This window comes from Heptranchias perlo, chromosome 32 (genome assembly GCF_035084215.1).
Source record: "Heptranchias perlo isolate sHepPer1 chromosome 32, sHepPer1.hap1, whole genome shotgun sequence".
NCBI classification, from domain to species: domain Eukaryota; kingdom Metazoa; phylum Chordata; class Chondrichthyes; order Hexanchiformes; family Hexanchidae; genus Heptranchias; species Heptranchias perlo.
This window is the reverse complement of record NC_090356.1, coordinates 28,278,113-28,295,247: the sequence shown is the minus strand read 5'-3', so window position 1 is coordinate 28,295,247 and position 17,135 is coordinate 28,278,113. Positions and strand designations below refer to the sequence as shown.

The following is a 17,135-nucleotide window of genomic DNA, read 5'->3' as shown; positions in this document are numbered from 1 at the left end:
CAAACCTGAAAGGATCAAAGATAAAATTAGAGCTTTAAACAAAATCTCAATGGGTAGCTGCACAAGATGGTATTACCAAATGATAATTTGCAAAGACCAATGAGCTTTTAGGCAACGGTTATATTGAAAATTTTTAAGCTTTTTTAGTATATAAGGGAACATAAATATTGCCCATCCTATTGTAATACACTGGACAGAAGTAGTACAATAGGACGTGTAATATACTTATGTCAAGTCACGCTAATATTTGCTAGTTATTGCTTCGGGAAAAAAAGAGGATGGGATCTTTTGTCCCGTTTTAACCTCAGATCAGGTTTCTTTCTGTGTCTCATTTCAATTGTGCTCAAATTAAATCACAAAATGGCACAAAGACAAATAATTCATGATCCTGTAGTATGCTACATTAACTGTGCTGCTTTGAAGCATTGATGAATATTGGTCATTTGTGATTTGAAAACTTTCAAGTTATGGCAGTGAAATTTTCTTGTGCATTTAGTCTTATCATAAAGGAGAAAGAAATGTGTCCTTAAATTTGGTCATCTTCTTGGAGTGTTGGCTTTGGCTCAGTGGTAGTACTCTCGCCTCTGAGTCAGAAGGTTGTGGGTTCAAGCCTCACTCCTGGACCTGAGTGCAAATTCTCAGTTGACACTCCAGTGCAGTACTGCACAGTTGAAGGTCTTTTGGTTGAGACGTTAAACCAAGGTCCTGTCTGCCCTCCTGGGTGAACATATAAGATTTGTAAACAATTTTACAACACCAAGTTATAGTCCAGCAATTTTATTTTAAATTCACAAGCTTTCGGAGATTTTCTCCTTCCTCAGGCAAATGTTTCCGAAACATTTGCCTGAGGAAGGAGAAAATCTCCGAAAGCTTGTGAATTTAAAATAAAATTGCTGGACTATAACTTGGTGTTGTAAAATTGTTTACAATTGTCAACCCCAGTCCATCACCGGCATCTCCACAACATATAAGATCCCATGGCACTATTCAAAGAACAGCATGGGAGTTTTCCCTGTATCTTGGCCAACATTTAACCGTTAAACCAACATCACTAAAACAATTTAGTTGGTCATTTATTTCATTGCTGTTTGTGAGACCTTGCTGCTCACACATTGGCTGCAGCGTTTCCTTACAGTACAACGGTGACAACACTTCAAAAGTAATTCATTGGCTGTAAAGTGCTTTGCGATGTCCTGAGGTCGTGCAAGGTGCTACATAAATGCAAGTTTGTTTGTTCTTTAAACTAATGTTATGAACAGGAGTGGCAACAGAGCTCCAGCAGACATTTTGAGACTCCAGTCACTTGTGAAACTGAATTTTTGGTGAGAATCAGATTCTGCAAGTATAGCACCACAGAAGAAGAAAACAAATGTTGAGAAAACAAAATCTGATGGGGAAGCTCGTTTCAGAGCTTTCCTCAAGTCGTGCTGTCATGACTGCTTCAAGACGATTCAGGTTGTGAGTCGGGAGTAATTTTCCTCTGCACAGTTTAAACTTTTTACTAGCTGAGTTCTGAGCATTTGTAGACTGGCTGTCCTCCCTCTCCCTGACTCTGTTTATCATTTCCGACTACACCCTTTTTTATTTCCCATTCCTCTTCTCTGCCTGGACCCATTGAAATGAGACACAACTCGACAACGTTCCATGCCCTGAATGTTCTCTGTGTATTAGCTGCCACCACTTCATGTTATGCCATGGTAATGCTTAAACACTACCATTTTTTAGGCTTGGAGGACTTCATACCTTACAAGGAACAAGCGAATTGTTGTAAAAGCATAACTACTTATTAAGTCATTTCCTTGGATTGTCACAAGAGAGTGCTACGGTCTTTTTCTGTTGTCATAGCAGTGCCTTGTGTAGCTCCTAATAGGCACTGGAAAAATAGCGCCAGATTGAGTTGGATCATCAATAGAATAATTCCAGGAGAGGGCTACAGTAGGATTCACTCAACAAAGGAGGGCAAATTTCTGACTCTGTTGTTTCCAATGTGTAAGCAACAACAGGAACACACAGTAATATCTGAAAAGCAGGACAAGGGGCATTGTGATGCAGGATCACCAAACGACCTGTCAAATCTTTTCAGACTTGTACAGCAGTCTCTACAGCGCTCCCATCCCCACACCATTTTGGTATTTCCTGACTGTGGTTGAGTAAGTTCGGTGGCGTGAATTTGAAATCTACAATAGCAGAAGGAAGTTGTAAATGCTATTGCGGAAATCACAAAGCCGTAATTTTTTCCTGATTGAATGTTATAAGAGAAGGCGGTGAAATTTGTGCCTGTTTTGACCTAGTTCTGCGGTTTCTTTTGGGAACCTGGTATGCTTTCGGATACCTTTCTGGCGATTATGATTCTCCTTAGCCATAAAAGGGACAAGGACCCTCAGAAGTGTGGATATTATCATCCTATCTCTCTTCTTAACAATGCTCTTAAATTCTTTGCATTTAGAATGACTAACCTGCTCCCTTACCTGATACACTCGGAGCCAACCGACTTCATTAACAACAACTTGCATTTATATAGCATCTTTAATGTAGCACAACATCCTAAGGCACTTCACAGAAGCATAATCGGACAAAAATTGACACCGAGCCAAAGGAAGAGATATTGGGGCAGTGGGGTGACTAAAAACTTGATCAAAGAGGTAGTTTTGAAGGAGAGCCCTAAAGGAGAAGAGCGGAGAGGTTTAGGGGGGGAATTCCAGATCTTGGGGCCTAGGTGGCTGAAGGCCCAGCTGCTAGTGGTGAGGCGAAGGAAGTAACATGAGGCCAAAGTTGGAGGAACACAGAGTTCTCGGAGAATTGTAGGGAAGAAATTAAGGCATGATGTTCAGGCAATAACATGGGAACACTCTTGTACATTCACTTTGCTCTTACTGGTTAGCTAGTGCTCTCTGTCACTGCAAAGAATATATTCAATCAGGTGAGTTGGCCTTTATTGTTTGCAACTTTCAAGCCGTAAGATTTTCTGTTGCATTTGTGAATTGTTTCAAAACATATCCGGCCAGCCTTTGCAGTAATTAGGGTACTTAGATTCACAGACTGTTTCATTGATTGGCTATTCAGCAGGAATCTGCATCCTTCTGGTCAGCATATCTTGGAGGTGTGGAACTTGGTCTTCGAGACATTAGTTTTTGATGGGCCCTTGTGTATGGCTGCCCTTCCAGTCTAGGTTGTTAACGTAGCTAGATGGATTTCATAGAGAAACAACCAGTTAAGGCCAGTTATTGCTTTTGGGCCTGCTACTGATGGGAGTACTTAACAAAAGCTTCCTGGAAATTGAAATCATGCCAGTTATAGGAAGAAAGTACTTTCCTGACTTCTGGAGATCAACTAATTCTCCCCTCACTACACACTATGCTCTAGTTGAAGAATAAGAAATTATAAATCAAGGAACGTTTTTCTATGCCTTTTGATTTTGTCCACTCTAGTCATTTTGTTGATCTTATTAATGGGTAGCTTGTCATGAGACTAAAACACAATGGAACTGAAAATCGTGTGCTCACTGACTAGACAAGTTGACAAACAGCTGACAAACTATGTCCTTGGTGCTTTTGAGTTTTTATAAGCCCAAGGCTTTTCCTGATCAAAGCCTTTGTTCTAATTAATGAAGTTCAATTCCTTTACTCACTCCAATAGCCAACAGTCTGTTATTGTTACATATTTTAAACTGTAATACAAGAATGACTTGGGATTTTCCCTGATAGTCAATGGGGAAACAAATTGGCGGTTGGACTCTGGCAACTGTTTTCTAACGTTCTTCTGGAGCCAGTCGATGTTTTATGGAGGATACAGTGTCTCCCACTTAGGAACTGATCCAGGATTGTATTGGTTAATAATCTTTTTAAAAAATCATTTAATTTATTTTAAAATTGGTAATTTTTCTGTTGGATTGTTTATCCTTCATCAGTTATATTTCACTACCTAGCAGGAAACTGTGATCCTACTGTAAAGGTGATTTATAACTTCGCTGGTGGCTAACTTCTGCAATATACACTTTGTAAAATGCCACGTTGAGCTTGTTGCAGTGTTCAAATGTATGTTGTATAGTCAGATGTAGTTTTAAACTTGATGGAAAAAGGCTGCTGTTCATGATAAAAGTGAATGAAGTGCCCAGCAGCAGAAAGTTACAAGTAAATACCATATTGATGAATGGCTGTTCGAATTACTAAATGGAAAAATTAACAAAGCAATATTGTCAAATGGAGGAAGATTTCAAATCTTGAACCTAATATTAACACCTCATGACTCACAATTTATTTTTAATTTGGGTCATTGTTGTGCATGCAAGTTCCTATATAAATCCATGTTTCTCATCTATAATCCTTCTTGTTTTCTTCAGACTGAAGACAAGTCCAGACTTCAAGATGAGCTCGAAGAATCAAAGGACAAAGCTCGTAGAAGGTCCATTGGAAACATTAAATTTATTGGGGAACTGTTCAAACTTAAAATGCTGACAGAAGCCATTATGCACGACTGTGTTGTGAAACTACTAAAAAACCATGATGAGGAATCATTAGAATGTTTATGCAGGTTATTGACCACAATCGGCAAGGACCTCGACTTTGAAAAAGCAAAAGTAAGTGTAAAAGGATTGGTTTATTATGGCATTTTGTGGTTTGGTAGTATGATGGTCTTCAATGGATTTCTCAATTGGGTGTTTGTTTTAAAGGAATTCTGCAGGTCAAGATCCTATCAAAACCTTATTGAGCATTAATCTGCAATTTTACAGCTTAAAAAGTTTTATAAAATGTTGTCTATGAAGTAGGTAATTTTCTGAATCGGAGTAACATTGCCCCCACATTTCCAGAGCTGAGCGCTTAAACATGACTTTTTGTTGCCAAGCCTTGACTCCCAATGCCTTGCTATTGAGACAATTGTGCATCAGACCCTGGCCTCAAATGTTGCAAAGGTTGCAACCGCAATTGACCTTCTCTTGATCAGATTTATAAAATAAACACAAAAGTTTTTTAAAAATTGGAGGGGGTGTGTTGCAGACACCAAATAGTTGAGAAGGCCATTGTAAGCCCTTTCTTTAACATGGATTATTCCTTTAAAGAGACTGTTCATTTTATTTGTCTACATCGTGTTAATTCCAAGCAATGTGAGGGTGAGTTTCCACTTTAATTAAAGATGCCACAGTTGATTTGCTAAAAGTAGTTTTTATAGTTTAGTTAAATGGCCATTTTGTGGAGTACTTTGGGTATTTTTTTTCCTCAGAGTTACCCTAATGGTTCAGTTGGTAAATGTGGAACTGAGTCATGCAGATCAAAAAGTTCCAGTTCTAATGCTGGGTCTGTACTGAGTTAACTGATCTCAGCTGGGATTAAACTAAGGTATTTCAGTTGGCCTCAGGACTCCTGGACTAGGAAGGGGAACATTCAACTCAGTGACCATGCTGGGCTGCTTCTTGCTTGGTTATTTAATGAGGACAGGATTGGGTTTGGTGTTTGTGCCTCATAGTGAAATAGCCACTGGCACTCATGAGCTAGGCTCAATATGAACAATGGTCACTTGGGCAAGGTTCTAAAAGATAGATAGTGACCATGGAATTGTACACTAGCATAGTCATGAAGAATTGGGATAGAAGAGGCATTGAAATTTCACACCAGGAAAGTCTCTGGTGATAGATGAGCTGAGGGTGACATTGTGATACAAAGTTGGCCTAAGTGTCTCTGCTTAGAAAAAGATAAATCAGCTATTTAGTGACCCCACTATTGGAAGTTTGTGTGTGTGAATGCTTGTTGGATGAGGACAAGTTCATGCTCTGCTGTGATGGCCTGCCCTGGCATCTCCTATATAATCAAATAATTCACCAGAATTCACTGTTCAGACTTGCGCATAAAGAATTGGGCACTTGGGTGAAGTAATGGAGATCTGACAGCATCTGGAATTAGAAACAATCACTGTTTTCAGCAATGTTGGTAAAAGGGGAGGATGTCAGAGAAAATTGGAGGCAGAATAATACAGAATAAAAGTTAGTTTGAACCAAAAAAGGTGTAGTTTGTTGTGATTAGAAATAATTCTTGGACACGAGCGAAGTGCTGATACATTTTTAAGTTCTAACCAAATGTTAACTGGCCTAGTAAAGCTACAAGTACAGATTTTTTTCACTTCCTTGGGGACTTTCTGGTAATGAATTTTTAATTTGTAATTTAGAAATGACATTTTGTTGTCCATCAGGCCACAGTGTAGTGTTGCAGTATATTTTTAAACATGCACACAAGGTTCCAATCCATAGCTTCTTGGGTATTGTGGAAGAAATCTGAGTGCACCTTCAAATAGAAGGTGAGCCATCCCATCACAATCTATCAAAACATTATCAAGTAAATTCTAGTCAGCCATTCAGCCATCACTAGTTCCTTCCCGTGTGGGTTGACATTACTGGTTTCTTTTCGAATGTTCTAGTTTGATGTATTTCCAAAAACAATGCATGCTGGTGCATAAAACAATTTATTGGCCATTGCATTGCAAGCACATGAATCTTTAACTTCTGATTGAGCCTTGGTGTTCTGACTGACTGACATCCCAAACTTATGAAGTCACTTCAGTCCTGCACACCACTGCCTCTCTCTGTCTAGTGACCTCTTTTCACAATAATATCTGCAGTGGATGCTTTAATGGTCAAAATAGGTTTAGTTCTTTTGCGATGAGAAGGGGCATAATTACACAGTTTAAAAAGTTGTTGTTTTTGAATTAGAAAACTGCTGATGATCATTGCATTCTGATGTTCTTTCTCAGTAAGCATTCAGAATCATTATGTTGAAATTTGCAATTGTTGGCAATTTATTGTTAAGCCTGTACATTAGCTTGTACGGTTAATGATGAGTGCATAAAATGTTACTGTTGTATAAGTACTTTTGAAGTGTATTGATTGTTGTGTAGGAAAACGCAGCTGCCAATTTGTGCACAGGAAGGTCCCACAAACAGCAATAAGATAAATGATGTTAACCTATTTTAGTGGTGTTGGTTGAAGGATAAATGTTGCCCATGATAGTGGGGAAACTCTTTCCTTTTGAATAGTGGTAACGGATATTTTACATCCACCTGACAGGACAGATGGAGCCTCGCTTTAGCATCTCATCCAAAAGGTAACACCTCCGACAGTTCAGCACTCCCTCAGTGTCAGGCTAGATTATATGCACAAGTCCATAGGGCATGAATCCACAACCTCCTGAAGAGCATGGAGCAAGTCCATGCCCTACAGCCCATCAAGTCTGAAACTTCTCTATCTCAGTCTCTGCCTTATCCCCCATCCATTTAATGAGGAAAAGTTCTACATAATTACTTCCTGATCCCCAAAACTCCAGAGTACTTGTGTAATTTAAATAGAATCATGCCTGAATTAGATTATTTAGAGTTTTCAACAAAGAGTTTGTATTTCTGCAACAGGAAGAAAATCAGTGAGTTTGTGTAGATCTACTAGTTAATAGTTTTGAAGCTCAACTGAGACTGGTAAAGTGTTTTAGTTTGGATCTCAGTTTGATATCATGTAAGCCCCTCAACAGTGCAACAGCCTTGTAACTGCTTTCTTGTATTAATGTTCTGTATATAGTAAGAGTTTGGGCATGTCAGTTTTCTAAAGGCACTTCAACTTTTTTTTGCTTATTGTCTCAATATCTTCACTTGCTGTTCCCCCTCACTTCCTTTAACATTTGTAAACAATTTTACAACACCAAGTTATAGTCCAGCAATTTTATTTTAAATTCACTGACCATCAGTGGTGGTCTCCATAGATGTACAGGGCTGGGTAAGATTCTTTGGGGATGACGGTCTGTGTCTGTGGAAATATACCCAGTACCAGTAGGTGTGTTCCAGAGACACTTTGGGGAGGGGTGGGGGGGAGAGGGGTGGTGATAAGACAGCAAAGTTCAGTTAATCTATTCAAGGTTCTACTCCTAAAGAAACTAAATACGTAAAGATCTGCAGTTGGTTGAGTTAATTAAATTGGTAAGATTTTTGGATAATGGATGCTGGAACTTGCTGCAAGACTATAGGAAAAGAGAAACTTCAGCCTTTGGAAGCAGAATGGTTTAAAAGCTGATTGCACTGTAGAGTGTTTTGGATGGATGGCTGGAGGGAGGTTTGAGGTCTTACTGCAATCTATATAAACTTTTGAATCAGTAGGGTGTTGAATTCCGATGGGTCCAGAGTCTTACTTTATTTCTGGCATGAAAATCGCCCCACACTAAAAATATTGTTAATTTGAACCAGGTACAAAGGGGCAAGCAATATTTATCCAATTTAAAAACTGTACAAATATAATATTAATTCTCGCCTTGGGCAAAATGTATTTAGTTATCCTTCAATTTTATTCTCCATTGTTGAATCTCTGTGCTGTGGAAATATTTTTCTGTCTTTGTCTATCCATCTGTAATCTACACGATTGCCTGTGGGACAGACTGCAAAATAAATTCAATCCGAATGTTCCCCAATTAGAATGTGTGACTGTATGTAAAATCCTTCTAGAAACTGGTACACCAGGAATCCTACATATGAGCTTACGTGTGAACATAAACACTGATTTGGTATCTCGTCGGCTTAATGTTTGAATTTTAACGCTGTGAAGAAACAACTTCGTTTCATCAGATGTACGATTCTATTCCTATTTTAGTGTTGAAATCCTTAGTATTTGGAAGTGTATTTAATTCCTATTAACATTTCACTTTTTTACAATTGAGATATATTTTACTGGTTATTAAAGAATCAGTAACTTTATACTCATCATTCTGCACCTTTTGAACTGAGAGTTAGCTTTTCAAAAGGAACAACATTTTATCTGTTCTAAATTTGAAGCTAATTTTTTTTCTATCCTGGCTTATATTGATTAAGTTTTCAAATAAGTAAAAAAAAAAATTTGGAATTTTTGTTCAGTCCTGTCTTGCTGTAACATGTCTTAGTGGCCTTTTATATAGCACGTCACACATTGTGTAGTGTAGCAGACTGAAAATATAGCAGAAACAAATTTGGTGTCACACTTTTCTGGTAGACTCAAATAAGGGCCTTCACCATACTGATGTGTTGAATGATGATTCAGAACCAATCCCACAGAAAAGCAACCAGTTAAAATGCAATTTGAACCAATCACGTCACTCACTTTTCATAGTGGTTCCAGCCATCATCTTGATCTGATTAGTTGAATATGTGGCCTATTCACTATACATAATTTATAGCAAGAAACACATGAAAAGTTACATTATTTGTACTAAAATCATTAAACTATTTTTATATGAGTAAGTTTAATGTTCTTGCAGAGGCCTGCCCGTCTTTTCAGGCTTAAGTTTTGCTTCAAGCCCAGATCAGGAATTCATATCCAAGTCTTGGCTGTTGGATATTTCCAGCTCCTATTGACAAATTCTGTGTGTCAGTGTTGTAGTTTTCATCCTGTTCCTGTGAAACTACGGTACCCAGAGTGCACCAAAAAAAGCCATTGTCACATGCATGAAATTTACAGATAACAATGGTGAGGCACCAAATTCAGGAAAATGTATTAAAAAGTGCAGTCTTAAGCTGTTGAATAAAAATTTGAACTAACGGTTTTGCTTCCAATGAGGTTATTTTTTATGTCACTGAAGGAGACAGAATTTTGTACTGGGGTCAGAAAGTGATGTTTGCATCTTGAGCAAGTTTTCTGAATGGTGGGTAAATAGTATTACAAGCATATCAGCGACACCTGTACTTTCCCGTGTTGGTAGAGTGAGTAATATTTTTACCTTGAGTCAGGCATGTGATATATTGCTTCAGTAAGTTTGCTGCTCCCGGTAAGGCGTGGCATCTAGGCTGCAGCGGGACCATGGTAAGCATCAGAGGCTATGCTCCCGCAAAGCCACTAGAGGTCTTATAGTTCTTTATAATCCCTTGGAGGATGATGGGCCTTTCCCCTTTCTTTGGGTATCTCCGGTTAAAGGGGCAGCAGGAAGCAGCCTGATTTCAGGCCTTTGCCTTTGTGAATTCCTCCACTAAGCGGCCTGGGATAACTCTAATTTCCCAGCCCCTTCCCACTCTACATTTCGAGAACTTGGATTGGGTGCGCAAACTGTGGCCTACTACGTGCACTATACGGCTCTCTGAGCTTTTTAATACACCTCAAATCTCTCAATTACAACGTACATGCTGATTAGCTGCTGACCGTATCAGACTAGTGATTATGCTCTAATTGAATCAGCAGTTGAAATTAAAAGGTTTAATCAGACAATTTTTGTTTTAAAGAAAATGCCTAATGGTTAAAGGATCGCTTGTTTTACTTTAACATATAATGCCGCTGACCAGTATAGGAAGTTTTCTATCAGCCATATTGTTAGGCATTGAACAGGAAAGTAAAACTAGGTTTAAAAATTACTAATCCATATGCATCCAGCTTAATCAGTCTGTAAAGGCAGCATGATCTGCCAAGATTTTCTGTTGTGTTCTGGTCCTTTAGACATGTGCTTGGTGAGGATTTAGATAGTATCAGCTCCTCATCTTCTACACTTATCGTGTTCAAAATCTTAAATCCTCTTGATCTGTAAAATTGCATTATCAATTTAAAGCTGTTCAAAGTCGTGATCTGTTTTCACTTTGGTGACTGGAATGCTGTTTTGGAGTGTATTCTGTGCTGAGATCAGGTGCTTTGATTCTAATCTGAAGATGCCATAAATCACTGATATCTCCATCAGAAGGTGCTGCATAGGGAAATTATGTGAATATATGCTGTTCTGTGAATTTCTTGCTGGTACTACAATTGTATTTTCTGTGATGGATTATGTTATGGACTTCCTATTGGTCACGTTATACTGAAGGTTAAAATTAAGTTTCACCTGAGGAAAATAGCACCAGCTTTTGTTTTGTAGCGGTTGAGTTTTATTCACACATTTCCTTCATGAACGGTTTACTTCAGAGGAATGAAGCTGGAGGAGTGGATGGCACCAATACCAGGTCTACTGTGCTTGACAGGCTTGGAGATGCACACCAGACCGAGAGTCCAATGATTGCCTGTTGTAGATATCAAGGAGATATAGATATGTAAATTGGAACTCTACCTTGCTTATCCATTGTGTTCAAAATGTGGCGACTTATAACCATCAGTTGGATTGGATTGAAATAGAAGTTAGATACATACTGTTTAAAAATCTAATATTTTCATGGGGAACAGAGAGGAATTAAATGTCTAGGTTCGTTCCAAATTGATGGGCAGTTTAACACCGTTGCAAAAAGATTAAGGATGATTTGCTTTAGCGTTTGACATCATCCAGTTTGAATCCTGGGAGAAATAAGTTGTATTTCTTTAACTAGATGTGGAGCTACATGTGCAAGAAGTTGGCAAAGTCTGTGTTGCTTGAAATAGCATCTTTTGGATTTCTAGGTCAACCTCTTACTGACTACCTTAGACAACTTTATTGCTATGAGAGTCAATGTTCAAAGTCTTACAGTTGAGACATACATTTTTTTGTCGTTGGTCATCGGGGATAAAGATTACATACATTTATAGTGGTTGAAATACCTGGCTGACATACGTGACACAGCAGTCGTTTTATTCATCAGTGTTTTGATGTGGTTTCTAGCTTGACCATTAGCCAGCCAATCAGATGTCCAGTTTGAGAATGATTGATTGTTGCTTAAGACCATCTCACTGTCATGAGCAATATTCATGGGTCTGCCTAGTGTCCTCATTTTGATTTTGTTCATCCAGTGTAATTCACCTTCTATCATAGGTGGGTCAGACTTGGTTTCAACCTGAACTAGTGGGGTGGATTGACTTGTTAGCACTGTAACCTGTATAAAGAAAAGTGAGGTGTAGTCTTGTTCGTATTCCAACCCCTCTCCCATATACAGCTTCAAAAAGATGCCAGATGCATATCTGATTGGCAACGTGGTTGAAAGTCACAAGCAAGACCACGAGTTGACAGTTTTTAGTGAAAAACTGAGAGAAAGTACTTGAATACTATGTAATCAACAGAATTTGACTGCTTCTCTCCATAAATCAGTGTCCCTAATTATAAATTGATGGAATAACCATTATCCATTTGCATTGACGTCCATTTCAAAGTTGCCGTCTGTAACGTCTTATGTGCTCCGTTTATTTCAGGCAGTGCTTGCTCACTATAAATATCCTGCATGGGAGGAAGCCTTGATCACATGGGCTAGGCTTATCAAGAAAATCATTTTCTTTTTGTCTATCTGTACATTTCCTAGATTTGCAGAAAAATATTTGGATTGTGAAACTTTCTCAATTACTTCAGTTGCTATGACTTTGAAAATTTCAGAAGGGATTTTTTTTTAAGTGCACGAAGGTTTAAAAAAAACAGTTTCTGCATGTGCTGAGATTATCATTTACTAAGCAAGGTGGTGATGATGTTCAGCAATAGGAGCTGGCTGAGTGACATTATCCAAACTCTAGTATTCCCATCCTGGCATTAATCAATCTATCTTGCTACTTCTGTAAGAATTATGGATGATGACATATACTCTGCCCAGACCAATGTCATCAAGACAGGGAACTGGAAAATGCTCTCCGTAATCCATTATAAAGATGAAACTCTGGACATAAATAATGGACCTAATATTGCTATAATAAACAGTATCACTGTGTAATTGATAAAAGTGCTGTGAATGTCAATCATTGAAGCACAGTAAATGTTTTGTGTACTAACACTCGCCATAAAGTCTGTCAAATGTTACACGACAATTAGCTGCTGTATTATTTAGCCACTAAAAACACCACAGTTTCAGGAAGCTTTTGTTAGAATCGTTACACCAGCCATGGTGTATGACAGGCAAATCGCATTTCGCACAAACAAGCCAGTTAGTTATAAGCAGTGGGGACTGTACTATCGGATACCTATCTGACCCCTTGGCATTGCAGGGAAGCATTTTCCTGCTTATGCATAGGTCTTGCTGAATTCACACGTTAGGTTTGGGCGATCCAAATTTTGAACCTGTAGAAAATCAAATCTATCTAAAAGTTAATTCCTACTTTATATGTTACAAAACTGACAGGTTATTCATTGAAAAATAGATAAAACAATGTAACATAGACTGTTAAATGTCAGAATTTTTGTCCTTGCTAACATTTTAGAAGTCTGTTGTGCATCAATCCACATTTTAACATGTATTAAATATTTTTGTCTAGTTTGGTTTGGGGTTCTCACTTTAAATCCTGTCATACTGTGTAAGGAGTTTAACAGCCAGCTAAGCCAGAATCTTGTGCCAAACCTATCCGAAAACACTGTTGCAAGTTTTATCGGTTACAGGCTAGAGAGAAATAATTCAAATTTGAGCATTGCTGTATGGTTTGTATTTGGCAGAGAGTTCCTTTTTAAATTGAAGCGTGGGATGTTGAAAATCTAGGCAGCTTTTTTGTTTAGATTATAGGAGTAAGTTTTCAAATTCTGAGAAGGAAACAAATCAATTTGAAACTCCTGAAAGAGAGAAAAGTTGGTTTGAATTTCAAAGGAACAGTTGATTAATTAGGCTCCCAACGTAGTAAGAAATTCTAGGAATGCTATTTAAAAGTTACTTACAAACGATTAGCTTAATTCGTAGAATTGTGTTTTTGTTGTTTTGTTCACTCGAGCTGGGATATATATCTATTTTGCAACAGTTTTTTGTGTGCTTGTTCAGCTTTTGTAAATTAAATTTGCTTGATATTTTAAACTTAAAACAAGATTTGATGTGGTGCTCCTTCGCTTTCAAAGACTGGAATGAGATCATATGGAGGCATAGGATAAATCCAGTAGGTAAAAGCAATTAGCAGCCACGTTTCCCTGGTACAGCACTGGAAGTTTTCCCTGATGTCATGGCGAGGATAGACACACTAGAGGGAATGGGGCGTTGGGATTGTCCATGAGAGTGATGTAAGATACAAGAACAGGAATAATTTAGGGTAAGGAGGTTAGAAAAGACCCAAAAATATAATGCTGTGTATCATATATATGGAATATAATCATTTTAAATTTGGATTAATTAAGACTGAGAAATCCTTTTTCATGATAACTAAACTTTTTCATTAATGCAATTTTGGTTTTAAAAGAAATACCTGATTCTAGTCAGTAAAACTCCAGACCCCTGTGCTTCATTCCAACACTGAGAGAAACACCGTGTTGAAATTTAGGGCTAGACCCAAACACTCAAAAAAAATCAACTTTTTACATTTTTCTGTTTCTATCATGTCGCCTCTGGATCAGATAATAACCGTATCCAGTCATCCAGAAGTAAAAGTTCCTTTACACATGAGCAGTTTTCTCTTCTACTTTGTCCTCTTGGACAGGTAAAATTAACTCGACTGCTGTGGATAAGTTATCATGTCTGATTGACTGGCCATGTCTCTGATTGTTTCAGCTTGCATTACTTTATTGGGTATCTAAATGCTGTTGCGTTAAATGAATCTTGCATTTGAAACCATATCCAGACAGTTTCATTTTTGTAAAGCAGAATTAAATTGCCTTTTAACTCCCATTTTCTGCCTTGTTGAAAGCTTTCTAGATTGCACAGTTTTCTAGCTTTTAGACTGTCAAAAGATTCTATAGATAAAGATGAAAATTATTAAATGGTACAGGGAAAGGGCTTAGAGTAGATAACTCTAGCAAGGGGACAGGATACCAAATTCTTCTGTGATTCTCTGGATTAAACTAAACTTTTTTTAAGCATACTTCCAAATGTTAAAGTTATGACAATTTTAGAGTTGAACTAAATTTCAAACTGAAGACTGGAACCCAGCTGTCTGCAAGACTACAAGGTAGGTTCTTGGATTTGTGGATGAATTGGGATGCTGAAGCTTTGTTGTAGATCCTCTGAGTCCTTGATATATAAATTCTAGCTGGTGCATGTCCAAAGATATGATTTCAATTGCTGAAGTGTTGAGCATGCTTTATGATGGCAGCATCAAGGAACCTTTGTTCTTGTAGAAGTTCATGTACGTTATTTAAAATTACTTACAGCTATGTGAGAGACAAAGTTATGAATTCAGTAATCTGCAAATGGCCTTTGAGATCCTAACATAAAAGAAAGGACACCTGCGTCTTTCAGTTCCGCGCTTATACCACGTGACTGGGTATGAAGAGCTGAGTTTTGACTAACTTGGAGTTCACCTGTGCGAGACGCCAATCGGATTCACATGACATTGTGTACATGCCACAAGCAGTCATCTCCCAACGAACATACATTAGAATGTCAGAGACCACGGGAAAGAATTGCAAAGATTTTGAACTCTCCCTTGTTTTCAATCAGTTTATACAGTGTGTATGTTAATATTGTGCTTAGTTTCTTGCTGTGACTTGTGATTCTGTGTCATATTTGATTTGTAGTCTGACTATTAGTCTTAGTCTGAATGCAACGGTTTGACAGTGTGGCAGTTACCGCCTCTTCAAGCAGACAGTAGAACATACTGGTCTCCGTAGTTAAGCGGTACTTGTGCTCTAGCATACTAGCCCAATCATGGCATCTATAAAGACTGCAGGTTCTGGTTCATAGGCACTCGGTCTGCTTGTAGAAATTAGCTTTTTGCTTTGAAGGCATTGGAAGTTTTGGGAAAAGGCCCAAATTGTAACAGTTAATGGCATTGAAAGGGGGATCATTATCACTAGCAGACCAAACAGGCTGTTTAATGTTTAAATTAAATTACCAGAAGCAAACAACAATTACTATGAATGCAAGAGCCCAGAAAGACATGTTCAGAGAGTTAGAATTGGCTCATATAGCAATGGAGAAAAGGAAAGTCAGTGCCACCGTGAAGCTGAAATGTATAGACTGGCAATAGTGGAAGGCGCTCGAACATGAGCATGGGGAAGCAATATGAGACTGAAGAAAAGGAGGAACGTCACCAGCATGCACGCAATTTGGCAGATTAAGGAAGAGGACGACATAGGTGGATTCTTAATGGCGTTAGAATTGTTAGCCGGTCAAGATGAATGGGATATTTAACATGGACAGGAAAACTGATACTGCTGCTCATTGGGAAGGCCATTACTGCACTCTCGAGTAGAGCCTGATTGTGTGTAGTATAATACTGTGAATGGTGCAATATTTAGTTGTTATAATCTCATGCCAGAGGCATACAGGCATAAATTCCAATGTTATTGGAAGACTTAGCCATAGTTACAGAGAACTTCTGATGGAAATGGAAGCTATATTGAAATTTAGTTCAAGGGAGGAAAATGTAACATCCTTATGATATACTTGAATTAGTATTAAGGGACCAGATGATTTAAGGGTACAGTTGCTTGACTGAGACACCAGGACCCTAAATCAAATGGATGAGTGAGCTGATTGTTTTGCAGCCTCAAGTGCCAGGGAGCTAAAAAGCATTGGCTCCACCAGATTGACCTGCAGGTGATTCATCAAACCAGGATTAGCTGGCACGCCTTGAGAATGTGAGGGTGCAGCACAGAAAATCACAGAAGGGAAACTTTGGAAATATTATATTCTATACGTGCCTTAAGGTGAGACACAAAGTAAGCGTTTGAAAGGGAATCCAGGGCGCAGTCAGATGTGAGATTATCTGGAGCTTTATTTAGTGCGGTACATAACCAAATCACAGTGAACAAGTAACCAACAGACGACTTGCATAATATGAGGTATCGTCCGATGCACGTACGGCTGCATTGTGGTATTTTTTTGAGCTAAAGATCTACTTTTGACTAAAGTCGGGTTTTTTGTATCATTCAAGTATGATGCACTGCTGGGGAATAATTTATGTGTTAATGTATCTGTAGCTTTTGCAGTTAATAGGGGACAGATTGGGCCTAGAAAACCAAGTTAAACCAATGCAGGATCAGTGCACCCAACAGCAGTGGGCACTGGTGGTGGTTTGCAGAGATGGGTCACTGACCTGAAGAAGGTTTGGGAGCCAAAGTTTCTGGTGGCTGGGGATTAACTGCAGTAACTTGGAGCACAAGGGAGTTTTGCATAGTGCGAGCCAAGCAGGATTGGTAGAGATTCAGCAAGAAAACCCAACTCAAGGGGACATACGGAGGCAAAAGTAGAGCTCTGAGCTTGCAGTATAGTCAGAGCTAATAGGGTTATTTTAACACAAAATTGCATTTATATAGCTCCTTTAATGCAGAAAATGTCTCAAAGCACTTGGAAAAAGGAATAAATGAGCACCACCGAGCCAAAGTGGGAGAGTTAGGAGAGGTGACTGGAAACTTGATTGAAAAGGTAGG

The 17,135-nt window shown here is 38.5% G+C and overlaps 1 protein-coding gene across 11 annotated transcripts in view; it reads left to right on the top strand.

Annotated features, from left to right (window-relative positions):
• Positions 1-17,135, top strand: part of LOC137301207 (eukaryotic translation initiation factor 4 gamma 3-like) — a 284,740-nt gene that overhangs the window by 216,820 nt on the left and 50,785 nt on the right. For all 11 annotated transcript variants that reach the window (XM_067970666.1, XM_067970674.1, XM_067970671.1 and 8 more), the window contains one exon: positions 4,340-4,576. In XM_067970666.1, the coding sequence (XP_067826767.1) occupies positions 4,340-4,576 (237 nt within the window). The remainder of the gene's footprint in view (positions 1-4,339; positions 4,577-17,135) is intronic.